Source organism: Physeter macrocephalus, chromosome 19 (assembly GCF_002837175.3).
Source record: "Physeter macrocephalus isolate SW-GA chromosome 19, ASM283717v5, whole genome shotgun sequence".
Taxonomy (NCBI): Eukaryota; Metazoa; Chordata; class Mammalia; order Artiodactyla; family Physeteridae; genus Physeter; species Physeter macrocephalus.
In genome coordinates this window covers 63,376,883-63,397,491 of record NC_041232.1, presented here as the reverse complement: position 1 = coordinate 63,397,491, position 20,609 = coordinate 63,376,883, and the positions used below count along the sequence as shown (strand labels likewise).

Here is a 20,609-nt window from a genome sequence, read left to right as displayed (position 1 = left end):
TCCGGACGCGCAGGCTCAGCGGCCATGGCTCACGGGCCCAGCCGCTCCGCGGCATGTGGGATCCTCCCAGACCGGGGCGCGAACCCGGTTCCCCTGCATCGGCAGGCGGACGCGCAACCGCTGCGCCACCAGGGAAGCCCTAAAGAGTGTATTTTAACCAAGAACTCATTGTTTTGTACAGGGGGGCCCTTTGGAGTAACTACTCCACAATACTGCTGCCAAATGTAGTTTCTTTACAAATATTTTTAATTTTTTAAATGAGGGAAGATACCTTAGGAGATTGAGAGACTGAAGATAAAAGCAAAAAAATAAAAATAAAAAGATGGGGGGCGAGAAGCTGTAAAAAGGTCCAGGGAAGTAAGAGGCACTGGGATCTGGAGCACAGAGAGGGAACACAGGTTTGCTCTGGAACAATGTGCCGCCTGTGTCCCTGAGCGGGCAGGTGTCGGGGTGCCGAGGAGGAGGGGGAGGAGGGGGAGGAGGAGGAGGAAGGGCACCTGCCGAGAGCTGGGCAGAGCAAGACGTGTGGGCCTGAGGAGCCTGGGAACCAGTTAGCACCGCTTTGTGCAGAGTAGAAAGAGACTAGGCACTTGTCAAGTCCAGGTAAAAGGCTTGCTTGACTATGTTTCCTTGGCGCAGAATAGTTCAATATATATTTATTTTTAAAAATCATTTATTTTGTAGGACTCGCTCTCAAGCATAGTAGATTAAACATACATGATCATCTTTGCTTTCTCCTGAAACCCTGATGAAAGATCAGTAAAGGGATTTTTAATAAGTTATGAATTTATTAGGTTAAAGAGAAAGAGAGGGGGACACAATGTTTTTTGGGTTTGTTTTTTTTTAAGTCTATTGAATTTGTTACAATACTGCTTCTGTTTTATGTTTTGGTTTTTTTTGGCCTTGAGGCATGTGGGATCTTAGCTACCCGATCAGGGATCAAACCCGCACCCCCTGTGTTGGAAGGCAAAGTCTGAACCACTGGACCGCCAGGGAAGTCCCCACAATATTAGTAACATTTTGCAAGTTGGAAAACTGAGTAATGCTGAATTAAACTGACCAGTGAAAGCTGGGAGCTAAATGCCTTCAGGGTTGGAGAACTTCAGAGAAAAGCCAGTTCTTGCCGCAGAACCCTGGAGGTGCTTAGAAATTGGAAGTGCCAGGTGTCTCTGAAGGCAGACAACCAGGGGGATTGATGGAAAGATCTCTCGCCTGTCATGTACAGTCATGGGACCAGCCCTTCCCCAGTTTAGTACTAAAATCTGCTCTCTATAGAGGCTGGACCAATGGGGCCTCCCTTTGTGAGCTCTTGGGCACAGTGGAGGCAGTGGTGTACCGAGAACAGGGTTAAGAGAAAAGGCTACCAAATGGAAGAGTGAGGCATCTTGACTTGGCTTCTAGAATGCTGGCCCTGGGGTTTTACCCACCCCACTTTCTTTCCTGCCAGAAGACGAGTGGACACTCTTCTGGAGAAAACGAACCCAAAACAGGGAAAGACTTATAGAAACGGACATTTAGGTGCCCCTCAGTGAAGCAGCTCACAACCCACCTGTGGGAACCCCCGTGTGGCAGGCTGTGCCGTTTGTCTCCCTCTAGCTGGTAGATGGGGAGTCAGGGATCCCATACAGGTGAGAAAACTTATAATTTGTGAGAGACCGAAACAAACAGAAGAAAAAAATTATATGAGATGGAAATTTATGGAAAAAAAGTCCTTAATCACACCTCTTCAACACAACCAATTTCCTTTTCATTCCCCTCTGGCTTAAAACCTTTTCGAAACTGTTTGGAATTACCTTCCAAATCCGTGGTGTATTTGTTTTACTAAATGCAGTGGAGGTAAATCTCTCTCCTTTGAAAGTAGCTTTGATTTTTTCTGATGGCCGAGGTGCTTTGGCTCCCACGTTGGCAGGGCTTTTACTCCTCTTTCCTCCGCTTGAGCTGGTCCCTAGGGCCTGGGGCCGCTGTCTCTCAACAGGTGAACCAGAGATTGTATTGTGGGGGGAGGGGAGTGATTTTGGTTTTATTTTTGTCTTAATATAAAACTTAATAGTTTAATCTCATTAGTTATAGATAAGTAATGCAAAACCCCCCCAAAAAACTCCACGATAGTTGAACAATGTGACTCAGAGAAAAAAGAAAGCGCAGATTTATTCTTTTAAAATATTTGGCGCAGTGGTTGAGAGTCCGCCTGCCGATGCAGGGGACACGAGTTCATGCCCCGGTCCGGGAAGGTCCCACATGCCGCGGAGCGGCTGGGCCCGTGAGCCATGGCTGCTGAGCCTGCGCGTCCGGAGCCTGTGCTAGGGGAGGGACTTCCTTGGTGGCCCAGTGGTTAAGATTCCATGCTTCCAATGCAGGGGGAATGGGTTTGATCCCTGCTCAGGGAACGAAGATCCCACATGCCATGTGGCGTGGCCAAAAGATTAAAAATAAATAAATAAATAAAAATAAAATATTTAGCATATAAGATTTGTAATCTGACTTTACAGAAGAATAAAGTGCTTCTAGGGACTCCTGACTTGTTCTTTGGTTATTTAATAGGTGATAGTGTGATTCGCGATATTTCTTTCTCTCCCCTTCTTTCTTTTATGTAATCAGTGGAACAAAATGAATTAAATTTTACTAATTGGCACATTTTATAATGAAACCTCATAGAGCATATTATCCTTGAGGGTAATTAGAAACATTTCTGTTCGACTGCAGTAATAGCAGTCGGCCAAAATTACTGCAGATTTTATTGGGATGGTTGTGCGACACAGGTTTATAAATACTGTAATGCCCGGAAATGTAGACCAGTTTTATTTTTAGAAAAGACTGAATCCATTTGCTTTTCCTTAATTAATTTATGGAGGCATATTTGATTTTGCTAATTAGAAGTTTAAATATGATTTTTAATACTTTAGAATAATTCCAGTATTAGCTTCACAGTTAAAATAGACAATAACCTAGACTCTGTCATGTTTTTTCTGAGTAGAAGTTCACAGTAAGTATAATCTAGCTATGTGTCTTCATCTTAAGGAAGTCTTTTGCTCTGAACTTTCAGGCACTCTTTGCAGTGTAGCTCTGTTAATTCTTAAGTTTTAAGTACCTGTATTAGCACAGTATTGGGCAGCATTGAGAAACTGACAGTTTGACTTTCTGAATGCAAGGAAAACAATGATTAGCTCTCTGTTTTTTAATATTCCTTCTAATAACTACGTGTAACCTGATTTAATTGACCCATGTTTTTTTTTTTCTGGCTGCTGCTTTGTTTTCCGTCAGTGCTGTTTTTTCCCCTTCCTCGAATGAGTGCTTTAAAAACTTTTCTCTCTCTCTTCTCCACCCCTCCTCCCCCCAACTCTGACGGAAGGCGTTTGGTTATAACAGTATTTTATTATCTCTGGTTGTCTCCCTAAGGCCAAAATAAGAGAGTTGAATCTTAGTCCGTGATTCTGAATGGGTGCCGAACAGAAAGCACTAGCAGGGACTGGCCACAGCTTAGTTTCGGGTATAGATTTATTAGAGCTGTGAGGGGCCATAAATCTTGTCCTTCTTTCTCTTTCTTTGCACCTTCCTCTGCTGACGCTCATAGGGACCCGGGAAGTAGCATTTGGACTTTAAAATGGGAGAACCTCAGGGATAGGGGTGGGATTTCAGTGACCTTGGGCTGCAAACTATTTGTAATAAGAGTTTGTATTTATTAGCTGTTTGAGATTATTTGTAAATTGGATATTTAAGTCAAGAACTTGAGTATGTGTTGATGAATGTGTAGGCTGTCACCTTGACGTGTAAAGTAATATGTGGTATTTCTGATCTGTCCCCTAATGCGGCTCAGAGTACTCACTTACCAGGGATTTGTATTTAGGGTCTTCAGTGAAACATGGATTGGTTGACTGGATTTTTTTCCAGCTTTGTATAGAAACAGGTCTTTAAAAGTAATTTGTAAGGTTGTTTTATTTTTTTCGCCTTTGGAAGTCTGAATTTGGGTTAAATCTGAATTCTGCCACTTACTCTAAGTAAACTAACCTCTCTGATCCTTGATTTCCTCATCTGTAAAATGATGATGATCGTACCTGCTCCTTAAGAGTTATTGTTAGGATTAATGTGAGCTAGAGAGAATGGAATGCTTATGATTTAAAATATTAAAAAATTTAACTGGAGATTTAGAGGCAGTTTAAAACCCTTTAAGAGATTAAAAAGACAACTCTAGGTTATAAAAGTTCACAACACAGTAAACACGCTGAATCTCTGCAAATTTCTTTACTCAAAGAGCATCAATTTACTTTGTCATGAACCTGCAAATTTCAAGGACTTTTAAGATTCTCTTTCCTGTGAGAAATGCATGAATAATTTTTGGCAGCTGAGTTTTATATTTACTTGTTTTTATTGAAACTAAGGAAGATATTTGGCCTCACATGAAAGCTAAGTGATATAAATGCTGCTTGGAAACTAATGCAATGTGAGTGACTTGCTTAATGTAAAACCTGCTAAGCAGTCACTCTTCACTTGCTGTGAAATTATTTGCTTCTAGATTAGCCCCAGAAATAAGGATATAGTATTATGCAAGAATGTTTTTGCTTTAGTAAATGGAAGTTGTCAGAGGTTTCACCTGGAATTTGCTTTTTCTTGCCTTTAGTTTTGTTAGAACTTTGGCCTTGAAATGCTACTCTTTACTTGTATGAAATGGATTTATCATTATTTTCATTAGTATTGTATTACATTGATAACGAAGCTGTGTATGTACTCCTTAATTAACCACCTGTAAACTTGGCTGAGGTCATGATGTGGATGGCACATGGAACCAAAGAGAGGATCCTTGTCACCATTTTAAGATTTGAAAATTAGATGTGTTTACACCCCGGAAGGAAAAAAAATCCAATCAAGCACCATCTGTGTGTCCTGAGTACTTGTTCCCTCACCTTCTGTCATTAAAAAACTTGTGCTGGGGACTTCCCTGGTGGTCCAGTGGTTAAGAATCCATCTTGCAATGCAGGGGACGCTGGTTCGATCCTCGGTTGGGAACTAAAATCCCACATACTGCAGGGTCTACTGAGTATGTAGAGCCCGCGCGCCACAACTAGTGAGCCTGCGAGCCACAACTACAGAGCCCATGTGCCACAACTACAGAGCCCCTGTGCTCTGGAGCCCACATGCCAAAACTAGAGAGAAGCCCACGTGCCACAACTAGAGAAAAGCCTGCACGTCGCAACGAAATATCCCACGTGCCTCAGCTAAGACCTGTCGCAGCCAAATAAATAAGTATTAAAAAAAAACCTTGTGCTGGCTGCTTGGCTGAACCAGGGGTATATTATTAAACTGGCTAATTTATTTGGTCTAAAATGTTCTTTAGGGAATCAGTGAGTTATTTTAAATGTTCTTGCTGGGTCTGGGTCACCACATTCTCTGGGGTAAACCAAAGAATGACAGTTCAGCAAGTAAGTATTGTGTATGTATTATATGCCAACAAACCAACTTGTTGGAATTGGTTGTTAACTCGTTTGGGTTATGTTGGACAGCTTTTTTTTTTTTTTTAAGATTTATTTATTATTTATTTATTTATTTTAGGCTGCGTCGGGTCTTAGTTGTGGCACGTGGGATCTTCGTTGAGGCACGTGGGATCTTTTATCGTTGTGGTGCGCAGGCTCTTTGTTGTGGTGTGCGGGCGTCTCTGTAGTGGTGGTGTGTGGGTTTTCTCTTCTCTAGTTGTGGCGCACAGGCTCCAGAGCATGAGGGCTCTGTAGTTTGCGGCACGTGGGCTCTAGTTGAGGTGCGAGAGCTCAGTAGTTGTGGCACACGGGCTTTAGTTGCCCCGTGGCATGTGGGATCTTAATTCCCTGACCAGGGATAGAACTTGCGTCCCCTGCATTGTAAGGTGATCCTGTTGGACAGCTTTGGCAGAGAGAGATTTAGTTATATCTTCTCCTGACTTTCTTCACTAGTTGAGCTATAAGGCTACCACTTCTAGAATGAGATTTAATGTGGTTATTGAACTTGATTCTTGCTGTGTATTCTTTTTAGTATCGATTCGTGTCTTCAGTGTGAAAGAATATTCTCTTCGAGATTTGCACTGACCTCTCAGAGGGCTACTGTGCCAGTTCTATTTTTGGCGAGGCAGGAAGGAATTTCTTCATACTTTCTGATGACACCACGTGATACTGTGGTCTAGAAAAACAGAATTGCTAAACTTCGTTTTGAGATTCCAAGCGCTTTGATGTTTTGGGAATAACCACTAGATTTGGACTTAGACACCTGTGTTCACTTCAGTGAACATGTATTGAGTGTATATTATGTGCCAAGTTCTTTGTCAGTCATCACCCTGAAGAAGGACAAAGTCGAATAGGGGCCAGCTTTACATGTAGTCAGAAACTGAGATAGTGCAACCAACATTTATAATAACAGACAGATGCACAAGGCATAGATGCTATGTAGATGATTATTTTTATTCAGGGTGAGGCAAGAGAGTTGGATTTTATGGAGGAGATGAAGACTGAGGATGGTTCAGGTAGATAAAGTCGGGCTTTAAAAAAAAAAAAAATCAGGTTTTTTGGGCATTCCAGGAAGAGAGAATGTAATTGTGGGAGGCATGATATGGCATGTATCAGGCAGCTTGGCATTGCAGGAATATAAATCACGAAGGGAGTAATGGTGGGAGATAAAGATAGAAAGGGATTCAGGGCCTGTATCTTGCAGGGTCTGACATACTGTATTTTGGGGCTTTGAGTTTTTTCTGATGTGTAGTAATCAGCTTAAAGCAATTGACAAGATCTAAGCCAGGAGAATGAAAGGATGGAATTTAGTTAGCTCCCTCTGATAGCGATCTGGGGTTTGGATTGGAGAGGAGTAAAATTAGAGGTAGGAATACTAGTTAAGAAGGTTTAAAGAAGTTTTTAAACCTTCTTTAAATGAGTTTTAATTTAGTAAATGTGTTTAACTGAACTGAAATGATGACATAATGAATGAAAGAATGACAAGGAGTTAAGGAAAGAGGAAATACCAGAGGGGTGGACTGTGTAATTGAGAGGACCTAGAGATTGATTGGTTATAAAAAGATGAGTAGGAGAGAATCATCTGGGTTTGGGGCTTGGGTTACTGATGTAGTCACCAAAAAGGACAATAAAGAATAAAGAACTGGATTTGAAGTGCTGGGGAAGAAGAGTTCAGTTTTGAGTGTGTTGAGGTTGAGGTACCAGTGAAGTATCTAGGTGGAGGTGGTCAGGAGGTAAGTAGGTATAAAAATATGACGTGCAGTGGAGAGGCTGAGAGGAAAACCGTAGACTTAGGAATCACCAGCGTGTAAGTGATGGTTGATGAAGGGAGAACACAGGGAGTGAGAAATGAAGAGAAGAAACCCAGTGGTGGAATTCTGGGGGAACATGTCAATGTTGAAAGGTATTCTGAGGTAGCGGATACTGGGAATGACTAGAAAAAGTAGTAGGTTAGAAAGAAGGCATACAGGGACTGAGAGAAGAAAGAACTTCATGAAGGAGTAGGTGTCAGTAATGTCCAAAGCCAGGAGCTACATGAGATCCTGATTGACTTTGGAAGTTAGAAGGTCACTTGGCTTAGAGAAGTTTGGGACAGAGGAGCGTTTCTATTGGAACAGTAATTTGTAACCTACCTTTGCTGCTTACTTATTCTGTGACTTGGGAAAGCCATTTTGTCTTTGGCTCTTTGTAAAGAGGTGGTTGGCCTCTTAGTGGGTTTCAGTCTGTGATGGGTGGGGCTCCATGGGTTCAGAGAAGGCACTTTGAGGCTCATCAAGGAGATCAAGGGTTAGGTCAGATATTCGTTGGGGGAGAAGGTGCAGATAGTCTATTCCTGATTCAAACAGAGCAGCTGGAGCAGCTTGAATTTTTATCTCTTTTATCTTTTTGACTTTAGTGTCAGATTTTATTTGAAAAAACATAGTGTGGTATAAGAAACTTGAAAACTACTGGCCTACAGAAGCCATAGTTAACCTTCAAGCATTAAAAGAGGTAGAATAAATAGCTGGTGTTCAAAATTCCTCTACTAGATGAAGATTATAATAGATGCTGACTTGCTTCATGATATAGATTTTATTCAGAGGTCAACATTAGTGTTCGAGTTTCTGTAATAATAATTATTCTTATTTTCATTAGGAATGAAAACTAAACTTCTAAATAACTGAATTCTAGGGACTTCCCTGGTGGTCCACTGGTTAAGACTCTGTGCTTCCACTGCAGGGGGCCCGGGTTCGATCCTGGGTTGGGGAATCGCATGCCGCATGGCGTGGCCAAAAAAACAAAAAACAATAAAACTATGAGCTGAACAACCTAATTCTATTTGACACTTTGTTAAAAAACGTTTTATATGTCTTACCAGGTTCTGACTCAGAAGATCTTTTGGAAGAATTGCTGTGCTGTTTGATGCAGTTAATCACTGATATTCCACTCTTGTAAGTTCTGGCTAAGCCAGGATTAGTTTTATCTTCTTTGTATATTGAAGATGGTAATTGATCATGTTGAAGAGTTTGTGGGTTGTGGTGTAGTACTTTCATGTATGCCTTTTATGTATGCCTCCGTGTACATTCATGGGCTTCTTCTATCTCTCCTGCCTAATAATATTTAGACTCTGACAACCTGTCATCAGCACAAGAATCTTATGTTGTTGAGGGGAAAATAAGCTCTTTAGCAGTACTGAGCATATGATAGGCACAGAATTAATCTCTGTAAACAAGGGTTTGAGAGGGAAACAGTTAAATCTAGTATATATGTGGTGGATGCAGCTAGTTTTCCACCCATTATTTGTTTTCCCCATCTTCCTTGCTTCCTGATTTTATTGCTATATCTGGCCTTTTTTGGAGAGGTCAGATTTCCTTTCTTGAAGGAAGCCTTTCTTCCTTTCTAGCCTTTCTTGAAGCTAGGTGTGGTCAGTGAGATGTGTGGTCAGTGAGACGTGGGGGGGAAGTCCTCAAGTGAAACTTACGGGTGCAGCTCTTTAAGGGGACCTGACTCATCTAGGAGGCATACATATATTTTTGTTTGTGAGAGCCCACTTTCCTGCTTTCTGGAAAGTGGACAGGGTCTCTTTAGAGTTCTGTTGGACATCTTGGCACCAGGAGCTAAGAGCCTCAGGGAAAATTCTGCTCTGACATCATTGAGCTGTTGAACCAAAGTCATCAGCTACTACACATCCTCCCCCTACCCCACACCCCCGCCCTTGGAGTTCTTATGTGAGAAAACTAGACCCTTATTTGTTTACACTGTTACAACTAGATTTCTGTCACTACAGCTGAATGCAGTTTCTATGTGATTCAAAATGTTTTTACTTTTAAAGCAGTTACTCTCAACCTTTTTTTTTTTCAGTTGTCTCTCTGAGGAGCCTCTTTAGAATTTTTTTCTTAATTGCCTCTGAAGTCCTAATGAAATTTGAATACCCCAGATACACTGAATGTCTGTTTATGTGCTATGGCCTTTTTGAGGGCCACACAGCATTATAATATCTATGAAGTTTTTCACCTCTTAAGAACCAATTTTCAGCCTCTTGCGGGTGATCTCAACGCCCCCATTGAGAATGCATATTTTATTTTATTTATTTTTTATTTTTTATATTTTGGCCACACTGCACAGCATGTGGGATCTGAGTTCCCCGACCAGGGATCAAACCCATGCCCCTTGCAGTGGAAGCTTGGAGTCCTAACCACTGGACCACCAGGGAATTCCCGAGAGTGCATATTTTAAAGGAATTATTTTTTGAAATAAAAAAGTAGATTTTTAAGATTTATCATCACAGAATCTCAGTCTATGTGGGGATATCGTTGGAAATGTGCCACTTGCCTGTGGCCCAAAAAGGAAAGATAGGTATTTGTGAGAAAACAGGCTCCTGGCCTCTGTTGTGCACAAGTGCAGCATCCAAAATTGTAATATAGATTTAGAAATGAGAGCCGCCAAAGCCTGTTGTGACTTGGTCTGGTGACGTGCAGCCTGGAAGGTAGGGCTGAGACAACTGAGGAATCACTGACAGGGAAGGGCATGGGGAAAATGTCCCAGGCAAGTTGAACTCTTGTGACAGACACAGCTCTTTGCATGCCTGGTATCCTTTCTCCCCTTCCTCTCCAATATTGTTGGGGGCAGGGTGTGCCCAGCTTAGTTTTCAGGCACTTTGGGAACTAAATATGACTCTGTGACACAGTTTGAGCCAATTACACGTAAGCAGAAGTCACGAGCTTGCAGAGCATGTACCTTCAGCCCGTTGCCCTCGGCCGTTCTCTTCCTTCCTGGATGTGGAGGCAGTGTTTGGGCCATGTTGAAACTATGAAGATGGGCGCCACACACGAAGAACAGTGTCCCAGCAGTGTGGGATACTGATAATGTTATAGAACCATTACACCAACCCTAGATGGCTTATCTTTGGATTTCTCCTTATGTGAAAAGAGCAAACAGTTATTTTGGTTAAGCCACTGTGGCTATTAGCTTTCTGTTACTTATGGTCAGATGTGGGAAGGGGAACACATATATTGCCTACTATTTGCTTATCACAGTATGTGTGGTGCTTCATGTGTTCCGATTTAATTTTAAAAGTAGCACTACCTCTATTACATTTGTTATTACCAAAGACCAGCAATTTTGTATATATCCTGAATGAGTGCCTTTTGTTGTTGTTGTTGATAAAATGTCATGGTAAAGTTAAGGGGGATGGAAATGATAAATCAGATAGTAAATAAGCTGTGAATACAATAAATAGACGAGCCACTTAAACACTCTTGGAGAGGAAGCAGTGTTGTAATAAATCAAACATTTTAGTGTTTTATGTGTTTATACTTTTTAAATGAACTGAAAATGCACAGACAACCAGATGTCTTGTATTATGTACACTCAGCTTTAACCAGCTGCTGAAACAATTTCTTATGATTTAATGTTCTTGGAACTCCATCCTACAAGAAGGTTTGTCTTGGTAACAGTTTCCATGTGAAACCAACCTACTCTTTAAATGTTTCATCTACTATAACCATAGTGCAGTGTTACCGATCAGCTTATAATTTAAGGAAGAATGTTAACCTATGAAAACTGGGGATGGCCTAGACACACCTGACTATCATCAGACTCGCTATAAACGTTGAAGTTTAACGTTGGCATGCCAGTGCTGCATTAGTGGGTGAACAGCAAGAGGAAACTAATTTTAATCGCCATCGTGGGTAACGCAAAACTAGCTTAAACGTTTCGTTTGCGACTATGAAATCATTCTATTAATATTGAAAACAAATGATTACCAAGAACAGAGGTAGATAGACATTTAGAAATCTATACGTTTTAACTGATACTTCATCATTAAGAGAACAGGATCAACTGTGGTAGTTTAAACTCCCAGAATTTGTAGGAATTCATTTGTAATGAAAATGGACTTTTAAGTAGTAAGTGGATACTGCTTCTCAGTTTGGATTTCTTGATAAAATATTAATTCTCTGAGGTGTTAGTCTTCAAAGACAGATTCAAATTACACGCCTTCCAGGAATCCTTCCTTAATACCACACCTCTCAGCGTTTATATATGTATTTAAAAGAAAGATTAAGTCAGGCACCGTCTCGTGACTTGACATTTTTTAGTGTATATTGGGTTGATCCAGTAGAATTGAAATGTCTTCCAAAAGTAAAACCTTGTCTTTAATTGTTATACCTTCTTGATCTCAAGGAGTTGAATGAGAGAGGAATAAGGTACGATAAAGGTATGTCCCTCAAGACACTAATGGAGAGTGTAATGGAACATGGTCAGCAGGCCAGAGTTGAAAGCACACACTTAGAATTTGTGACACTGGTTTGCTTCTTTCAGTGTTACCGTGAGGGTTGAATGAGACCCCGTGATTCTTCCCAGTGATGGAGTTTAGGTGGGGCCCTAGCAGCATAAGCAGTTACCTTGTATGGGCCTAATACTTACATTTTGAGGACTGCGTATGATGCTTTTTTATTATGAAATAGAGTTTATTTTGAGAACTTGAACTGGATGTCTTTCCTTGTCTTTTTGTCTCTGTTCGTTGCTATTGTTTTTGTCAAAGCTATCACTCTTAGCTGTTTACAGTGATGCCATTGTCAAGAACAGGCCCTACTCCTTGCCTCTGCGCCCTCACTCTGGACACGTCCTGAGAGGTCTACTTAGAGTGGGCCTTTCTGTGGGCTCCAGCCCCTTTCTCTGAGATCCATTTCTGTGTCTTCTCCTTTATCAACCTGTGAACTCAGTAATGAGGATTGGGGCGGCTTAATTCTCAGCCTGGCCCTGATGGGCAGAGTTTTTAATTCTATAATTTAAGAAACTTTAGTTTTTTCATAAGTTATATATTGATAAAGATACAATATTCAAACTGGATTGCCTTCACTGCCTTTTCCAGGAGTGTGTGTATGTCTGTGTAGTGGGACTTTGCTGCTTCAGTGCAGGGGTAGCTGATGTCATCTGCTGACCTTGTCCATGTTACTCATTCTGCTTCAATAACGCTGGCGTCCTTGCTAATTTGGAACATGCCAACCCACTGCTGTCTTCAAGGCCTTCGCCCTTCCTTCTCCTGCCTTGAATATCTCTCCTCAGACATCCGCATGGCTCTTGTCCTGACCTCCTTCAAGCTTCCTCCTGCTCAAAGTTCTGCTTCTTAGAAACAGCCGCTCTGACTACCCTAAAACAGCACGCCTCTCATTTTCTGTCCTTTTATCATGCTTTATTTTTTTGTCCTAATACTTATCACTGCTTTTAATTAATTAATTTATTTATTTTTGGCTGCATTGGGTCTTCGTTGCTATGCACGGGCTTTCTCTAGTTGCGGCGAGCAGGGGCTGCTCTTCGTTGTGGTGTGCGGGCTTCTCATTGCGGTGGCTTCTCTTGTTGCGGAGCTCGGGCTGTAGCGTGTGGGCTTCAGTAGTTGCAGCATGTGGGCTCAGTAGTTGTGGCTTGTGGGCTCTAGAGTGCAGGCTCAGTAGTTGTGGCGCATGGGCTTAGTTGCTCTGTGGCATGCGGGATCTTCCTGGACCAGGGCTCGAACCCGTGTCCCCTGCATTGGCAGGCAGATTCTTAACCACTGTGCCACCAGGGAAGCTCGTATCACTGCTTTTCATATTACCTGTTATTTCTCAAAGAAATTGGAATGAAAGCTACATGAAAACAAGGGCTCTTCCTGCGTTAACATTTGTTTTGCTCACTGCTGTCCCCTTAGTACTCAGGTTAGCCTGGCAAGTGGAAGACTCAAAAAATATTTGTTGAATGAGTAAATCCGTGGGAGCACAACCTATTCAATGTGCTTAAATATTTTGTTTGTTTCTCATCATCTGGTCTATATGGAAACAGAGTAGTGTGCTAAGGTATATTCCATTGCAGATATAGTGGCTCAAAGCCCCTTGCAGTTGGTACATTTATATTATAAACACTAGGTATCTTATAGACGTTAGCAGTGGAAAGGGGCTACTAGAAACCGAAACACTGAGAAATTACATCTGACAATATTTAAGGAAATGGTAGATGAATTAGCTATAAATGCTGACTAGTCTGGAGCCGTTTAGTTTAGGGACGGACAGTCAGCATTGTATCTCAGTAGTCCCACAGATGATCCCTTCACAGTATAATAATTTCCTTTTCATTAAGGTCATCCACGAAAACATATGTTATGAATATACTAAGTTATGTATATTTACGGCACTGGGCCCTGGGCAAAGAAAGGCATGACTTTGGAAGAGCTTAGAGATGGATAGATGCATAGAAAGATAGCCCAGTAAGAGGAACAACTGATACATGCTGCAGTCATTGGGAGCTGTAGTGATGAGCAGCGGCTAGGTCTTCAAGGAGGCAGAAAGGAGCTGCATAGGGACCTCTTGGAAGCGTCTGATGTGTCTGGAGAATCACAAGTGTATTCGTTTGATTAGAGCAGAGGGTTTGTGGGAGACTGGGGCTGGAGAAGCTATGTGGTTTGATGGAGTAAAGACTTGCAAGTTAAAAGGACTAAATGTTTGATTAGGTTTAGGGTTCTCTTTATTAAGATATAAAAGAACATAATATATATATTTTAGAGCTAGTTCTCTGAAATCCATTTTGGATGTATTTGGGGAGGGATGAAACTGATTAAGAATCTTATTGGTAAAATTAACTTTACTGGATTTATGAAATATAATAAAATGATATAAAATACACATTTATTCGACCCATAGTTGTTGGTATTGGCTTAGATGTTATACTTTGGAAAATCTGAATATTGGAAACTTTTGGTGGCAATGGTGAAGTAGGTGGTTCAAGAACCTGAAGAGCCATAAACAGTTTCTTTATGAAGTCTGCAAGTTTTTGAGAGTGAAGGAACTGGAGAGACCCACGTTGGCAGTGAACAGCCTAACTGTTGCGAAAATGTCTTTGTACAGCCCTGCATGTTGATACCCAGACTCTTCTCAAATCCAGTGTCAGCAGAGTGGGTAGCTAAAACAAGTCAGCATTTAAGTTTTAGGTGCCGTAAAGTAAATATCTGGTGTAGCTTTCTGGTTGAATTAGATGTTTAAGGCATTACAAGCACTGAATTAAAGATGATAGCATTTTCAAATACCAAGGCAGAATTAAGTTCACAATAGCTTATTAGTTTGAAAATTGATTTCTGGTGCCTCTGGGAAAAAAAATCCCGGTTAAAAAATTTTAGTATGTAAGCCTTTACCAGGTTTATTGAAGAAATCTGACTGAGATATATCCAGTACCACAAATGTTTATATTATAAACTATGTGCTCAGATTGTTCATAATTGCATTATTGAGTATTGCCAAGAAGTGTAGGAGACATTATGTATTAGGAAAAAACACCACTAATTCTGCATCCAGAAGATAGTGTTTGAATCCTAGCATTACCACTCATCAGCATTGTCACTCCAGGCCTCAGTTTTCTCATTTTAAAATTGGGGTTCATAGATCATAGACTGTCACTTGGAAAAGACATTTGAACACATCTCGTTCAGCTGTTTAATAGTTTAGATGTGGAGATTGAAGTGCATGAGTCTGGAGATCAACTCATGTAGCCATTGAAGGAACAGCCAGGCAAGTTGTTAGTTTAATACACCATGTCCTGAGCTGCAGTAGAGGGGCCTGGGATGAGGTGTGTCTAGTGCTCTCACTGCCTACTCTGTTGCTTAGGATTGCATTGAAGACCAAAGTAATGCACTCGAAAATGCTTTTATAAATTTTAACATGCTTTATGATTATAAAACTGTGTTGCTTTACACATACTAAGTACTTAAAAACAATATATTTGCTTCTGAGTCAATTTTTCTATTTTAAGTTTCTCAGTAAAAAGTAATAGCACTTGGTCATTAACAAGTATAGTGGTCATAGGACGCAGCATGTCTGAGATTCAAAAGAACGAGGCTGAATAGTTTGTGTGGGAACCGAAGTAAGTTCCTGTTGGGTCAGGCTGCTTGGAGGAGCTTCTCTGGCTGCTTTGGAGGACTGGTTCTAGCCTGGCATTAGGTGTGAGAGATTAGCAGCAGCTAAAGCAGAGTCCTGAATCCTGTCATTTTGCCTGTTTGCATGTTTCCTTGTAAGTTGTGGACTATTTAGAGGCATATAATCATTGAATTTTTTAGAACTAGAATTAAGCTTATTTTATACATTTTCATTTTGTGTATAATGGCACTGAAGTAGAGAGAAAGGAAGTGACTTTTCTAAGGTCAGTTTGCAAGATTCTTAGGTAGCTCAGCCCTGAAAATGTTGAGTCTCTGCCTTCAAAGAATTTTTACTCTTATGAAAGCAAGACTGGTACAGGATGCTTTTGTTAATTTCTTTTGCTGTTATTAATACATGTATAGCAAAATATGAATGAGGTGGTTTGATATTAATAACTACAACTTTTAATTCTACCAACAAACAATTGATTTTCTTTTCCTTTTTAATTTTTTGTGTTACTTATATAAGTTAATTCTTTACAGAGTAATTTCTTTTTTGGGCACAATCCAGATTGCATTACCTTTGGATATTTAATGCTAGTCATTGATGCTGATGCAATTATTTTATTTTATTTTTTTTATTTTTATTTTTATTATTATTATTTTTTTTGCGGTACGCGGGCCTCTCACTGTTGTGGCCTGTCCCGTTGCGGAGCACAGGCTCCGGACGCGCAGGCTCAGCGGCCATGGCTCACGGGCCCAGCCGCTCCGCGGCATGTGGGATCCTCCCGGACCGGGGCACGAACCTGTGTCCCCTGCATCGGCAGGCGGAGTCTCATCCACTGAGCCACAAGGGAAGCCCTGATGCAATTATTTTAAATTGTAACGTATGTATGCATATGGTTTGGGAAGACAATCAAATAGCACAAAGGGCTTATGATGAGAACAAATCTCCTTGTCCTATATCCCTTTGCTCTCCAGAGACAGTCATTTTTCGTTTTTGACTATTCTGGTGGTTTATATAAACCTTTACCCTAATCTTACCTTTATATGTATTTCTAAATAATATGACACTATTTCTTTTTTTTTTTTTTTTTTTTAATTAAAGGCTTTATTTTTCAGAGCAATTTTAGATTCACAGCAAAATTGGGCAGGAAGCACAGAGTATTCCCATACCCTTCCTCCCCCTGCTATCAACATTTCTCACCACAGTGGTACATTTGTTACAGTGGATGAACCTACACTGGTACATCATTATCACCCAAGTCATAGTGTACATTAGGGTTCACTCTTGGTGTGTTGTACAGTCCGTGGGTTTTGACAAATGCATAATGACATGTATCCACCGTTATAGTATCATAAGTGTACTTTCACTGCCCTAAAAATCCTGTGTGTTCTGCCTGTTCATCCCTCCCACCCCCTTAACCCTTGGTCACCCCACTGATCCTTTTACTGTTTCCATATTTTCACCTTCTCTAGAGTGTCATATAGTTGGAATCCTACAGTTTGTAGCTTTTTTAGATTGGCTTTGTTCACTTAGTAACATGCACTTAAGGTTCCTCTGTGTTCCTGTTCGTGGCTTAGTAGCTCATTTCTTTTTAGCACTGAATAATACTCCATTGTCTGGATGTAGTACATATACATATACATACATTCACTTAATGCATATATACAGATATAGTCCTCATTTAAGTCTTAGAATTGGAGGTAAGTGTGACCATTTTAAAATTTGGTAAAAACTTGTTCCCTAAAGGGAGTATATCATTTATAGTCCTACCAAAAACATTTAACAGAGCCTTGCCAATATTGTATATTATAAAATTTTTTGTATGCTAAAAATGGAAATCATATTGTTATCTTTATATGCACTCACTCATTACAAGTGAGGCTGAACATCTCTTCATATATTTAAAAGCCATTTCTAACTTTCGATGAAAGTTTAGCAATCATTTCTAGTTCTTGAGAGCTCTTTCTCTCTGATTGTTCTTTGTTTATGAATGTTCTTTGTTTAAGCTGGCATAATTGCAATTTGGACACCCACATAACAATTTTGGTATATTTGCTTTATTATGTATCCACCTTATCAATCCATCTTAACTTTTGATTTTTTAGATTTTTTTTTTTTTTTTTTTTTTTTTTTTTTTTTTTTGCGGTACGTGGGCCTCTCACTGTTGTGGCCTCTCCCGTTGTGGAGCACAGGCTCCGGACGCGCAGGCTCAGCGGCCATGGCTCACGGGCCCAGCCGCTCCGCGGCATGTGGGATCTTCCCGGACCGGGGCACAAACCCGTGTCCCCTGCATCGGCAGGCGGACTCTCAACCACTGCGCCACCAGGGAAGCCCTAGAATGTTTTTAAAACCTCTTTTTGGTTGAGCTTTATTTCACGAAGGTATGTGGCTATATTTTATATTTGATACACTGTTACATATATAGCATTAGTTCTTTGAGAAGCTGTAAAAACATGGAATGGTTATTTGAGTTTATTTGATCCACTCCATTAATTTTTTTTTTTTTTGCGGTACACGGGCCTCTCACTGTTGTGGCCCCTCCCTGTTGTGGCCTCTCCCGTTGCGGAGCACAGGCTCAACGGCCATGGCTCACAGGCCCAGCCGCTCCGCGGCATGTGGGATCTTCCCGGACCGGGGCACGAACCCGTGTCCCCTGCATCGGCAGGCGGATTCTCAACCACTGCGCCACCAGGGAAGCCCTACTCCATTAATTTTTATGTATGATGAAGCTGACAGATAAGGTGACTGATAAAGGTAATGAATGACAGTTCTGATACTAGAATGCAGATTTCTTGGTGCCTAACCTCCAGGCACTTTCTGTTCCATTGTTAATACTTTTATAAATGAGGAGTATTACCATGTCTTTGATTTTGTTAACTTTTAAAACTAGCCATTACTGCTATTGACCGTATCTGTAATACACTATACCACTTTTTAGTCTTTCCTCATATTTTACTTTTGGAATCTCCATGTTGGCATGACATTGATATTTGTAATTTTGGTCTTAATCCTTTGAACTTGTCAGTTGTTTTTGTTAAACTTATGTTCCATTTACAGTACTGTCAGTTTCTTATCCAATAGCAAGTCAAAGGAGGATGGTTTTTTCTCTTGCATATTCATTGACTTTGATCTTAGCCAACACTAACACCCATTTCATGAAGGCTTTTGTCTTTATCCAAGTGTTCCACTCTGCCCTAGCAGAGCACTGCAAGGTCATGGCGCCTTTTTTTTCTTCACATGAAATTAATAACTTGCTCCAACAGTAGTTTGTTCTAGGACATTTCCAGCCCAGATGGTGGAAAGTTCTTGTGATAATATGGCAGCCGAAGCAACATTTTGGCTTTTAAAAGTTGACTTTGTTTTGGCGATTGTGTAATGAAAATCTTCTGAAGATTATGCAAGGACATTAAACAAGAAAGATCTGTTGGCTTAAAATATTTTTCATCTTTTAAAAACCACCACACTCAGCATGGTAGAATTTTGGTTTCTTTCAAGTATTGGCCTGTCTTGGCTCTTTTCCTTGATTATTTGGCACTTAAGATAGCCCAATTAATGGATTTAAAATTTTGTTTCCACAGGAATAAAACGTTGCTTTGAATTCCTTTTTTTGAGCATCATAGAAAGTTACAGCAAGAATTGACATTAGAGGTCATCTTGCCCAATGTACTTATTTACAAATAAGGAAACTGAGACCCAGAGGAGTTATTTTTTGAAGTTAATAGAGTGAGTTTAATAGAGAACTTAGAAACAGATCCTAGGTTTTCTCACTTGGGGTCAGTGACTCTTCAGCATACCACAATATGATTTAGTTTTTTGTTTATTCTTATTTCAGTGTCATCAGATTTTAATCAGTAAATTTTGATTTTATAATTTATGATAATCCTCTATTTTTAGTTCTTGATTAATTTCATTTTCAAACAGGTGATACATTTACGTTGTTCAGTTACCAAACACGTAAAAGTGTACATGAACAATCTCCTGGCTGTCCTTGTTCCCCATCTCTCCAGCCTTCCCAGTTGTCTCCCTAGTAACCACTGTTCGTTCTTAGTTTCATGTGTATCCTTCCTGAAATTTTTCATGCATATATATTCAGTTACAAATTTAGATTTTTATTTCCCCCGTATTCATATAAAAGGTTGGAAATTATACATAGTGTTTTGAATTTTCCTCTTTTTCCAGTTAGCAGTCTATCCTGGCAGTTTCTATATACAAGCATTCAGAGAGCTTTCTCATTTTTGTCTTTTAAGTAACAACTTTATTGAGATATAATTCAAATACCCCAAAATTTACCCTTTCAAAGTATATATTTAAGTGGTTTTTAGTATATTCACAAAAGTTGCAAAACTATCACCGCTCTCTAATTCCAGAATTTCACGACCTCAAAGAGAACCCCCTGTACCCATTAGCAGTCATTTCCCATTTCCCATTTCCCCCTCCCTCCTGTCCCAGTAACCACTAATCTGCTTCCTGTCTCTATAGGTTTGCCCTTTACGGACATTTCACATAAATAGAATCATATGATGTGTGGCCTTTTGTATCTGGCTTCTTTTATTTAGTGTAATGTGTTCAAGGTTCATCCATCTTATAGCATGCCCCAGTACTTCATTCATTTATATTGCTGAAAACTATTCCATAGTATGTATATACCACATTTTGTTTATCCATTCATTCAGTTGATAAATATTGGGGTTGTTTCTACTTTCTGATTAATGCTGCTGTGAGCATTCATGTACAAGATTTTGTGTGGATGTAGTTTTCAGTTCTCGGGTATGTGTCTAGGAGTAAAATTGCTAGGTCATATGATAACTCTGTATTTAACTTTTTGAGTAACTGCCAAACTTTTCCTCAGTGGTTCCCTCATTTTACATTCCCACCAGCCGTGTATGTGAGTTTTGATTTCTCTACATCCTTTCTCATGTTTTTAAAAGTTGCATTATATTCTGTTGTAGGTCAGTATCAGTTTATATTTAATCATCCCCCTATTAAAAGACATTAGAATTGTTAACATTTTTTGCTAATATCCTGTGCTCATTCTCATTTTGGCACCTTTATTGTATCTATTTCTAGGACCAATTTTACATTAGAAAGGTTAGTCCTTTGTGACATAAATTTAAAGTACATTTTTTTCCTAAGTTTGCTTTTTGACTTATTTGCTTTTAGTATGTGTTTGTTTTTGCCATGATACATTTTTAAAAACTATTTTTAAGAATTTGAATTTATTGGGGCTTCCCTGGTGGCGCAGTGGTTGAGAGTCTGCCTGCCAATGCAGGGGACGCGGGTG

General features: G+C 40.2%; 1 protein-coding gene across 2 annotated transcripts in view; it reads left to right on the top strand.

Annotated features, from left to right (window-relative positions):
- DYM (dymeclin) overlaps nucleotides 1-20,609 on the top strand; it is a 382,138-nt gene that overhangs the window by 68,850 nt on the left and 292,679 nt on the right. For both annotated transcript variants that reach the window (XM_024132334.2, XM_028480232.2), the window contains exon 6: nucleotides 8,323-8,395. In XM_024132334.2, coding sequence (XP_023988102.1) covers nucleotides 8,323-8,395 — 73 coding nt within the window. The remainder of the gene's footprint in view (nucleotides 1-8,322; nucleotides 8,396-20,609) is intronic.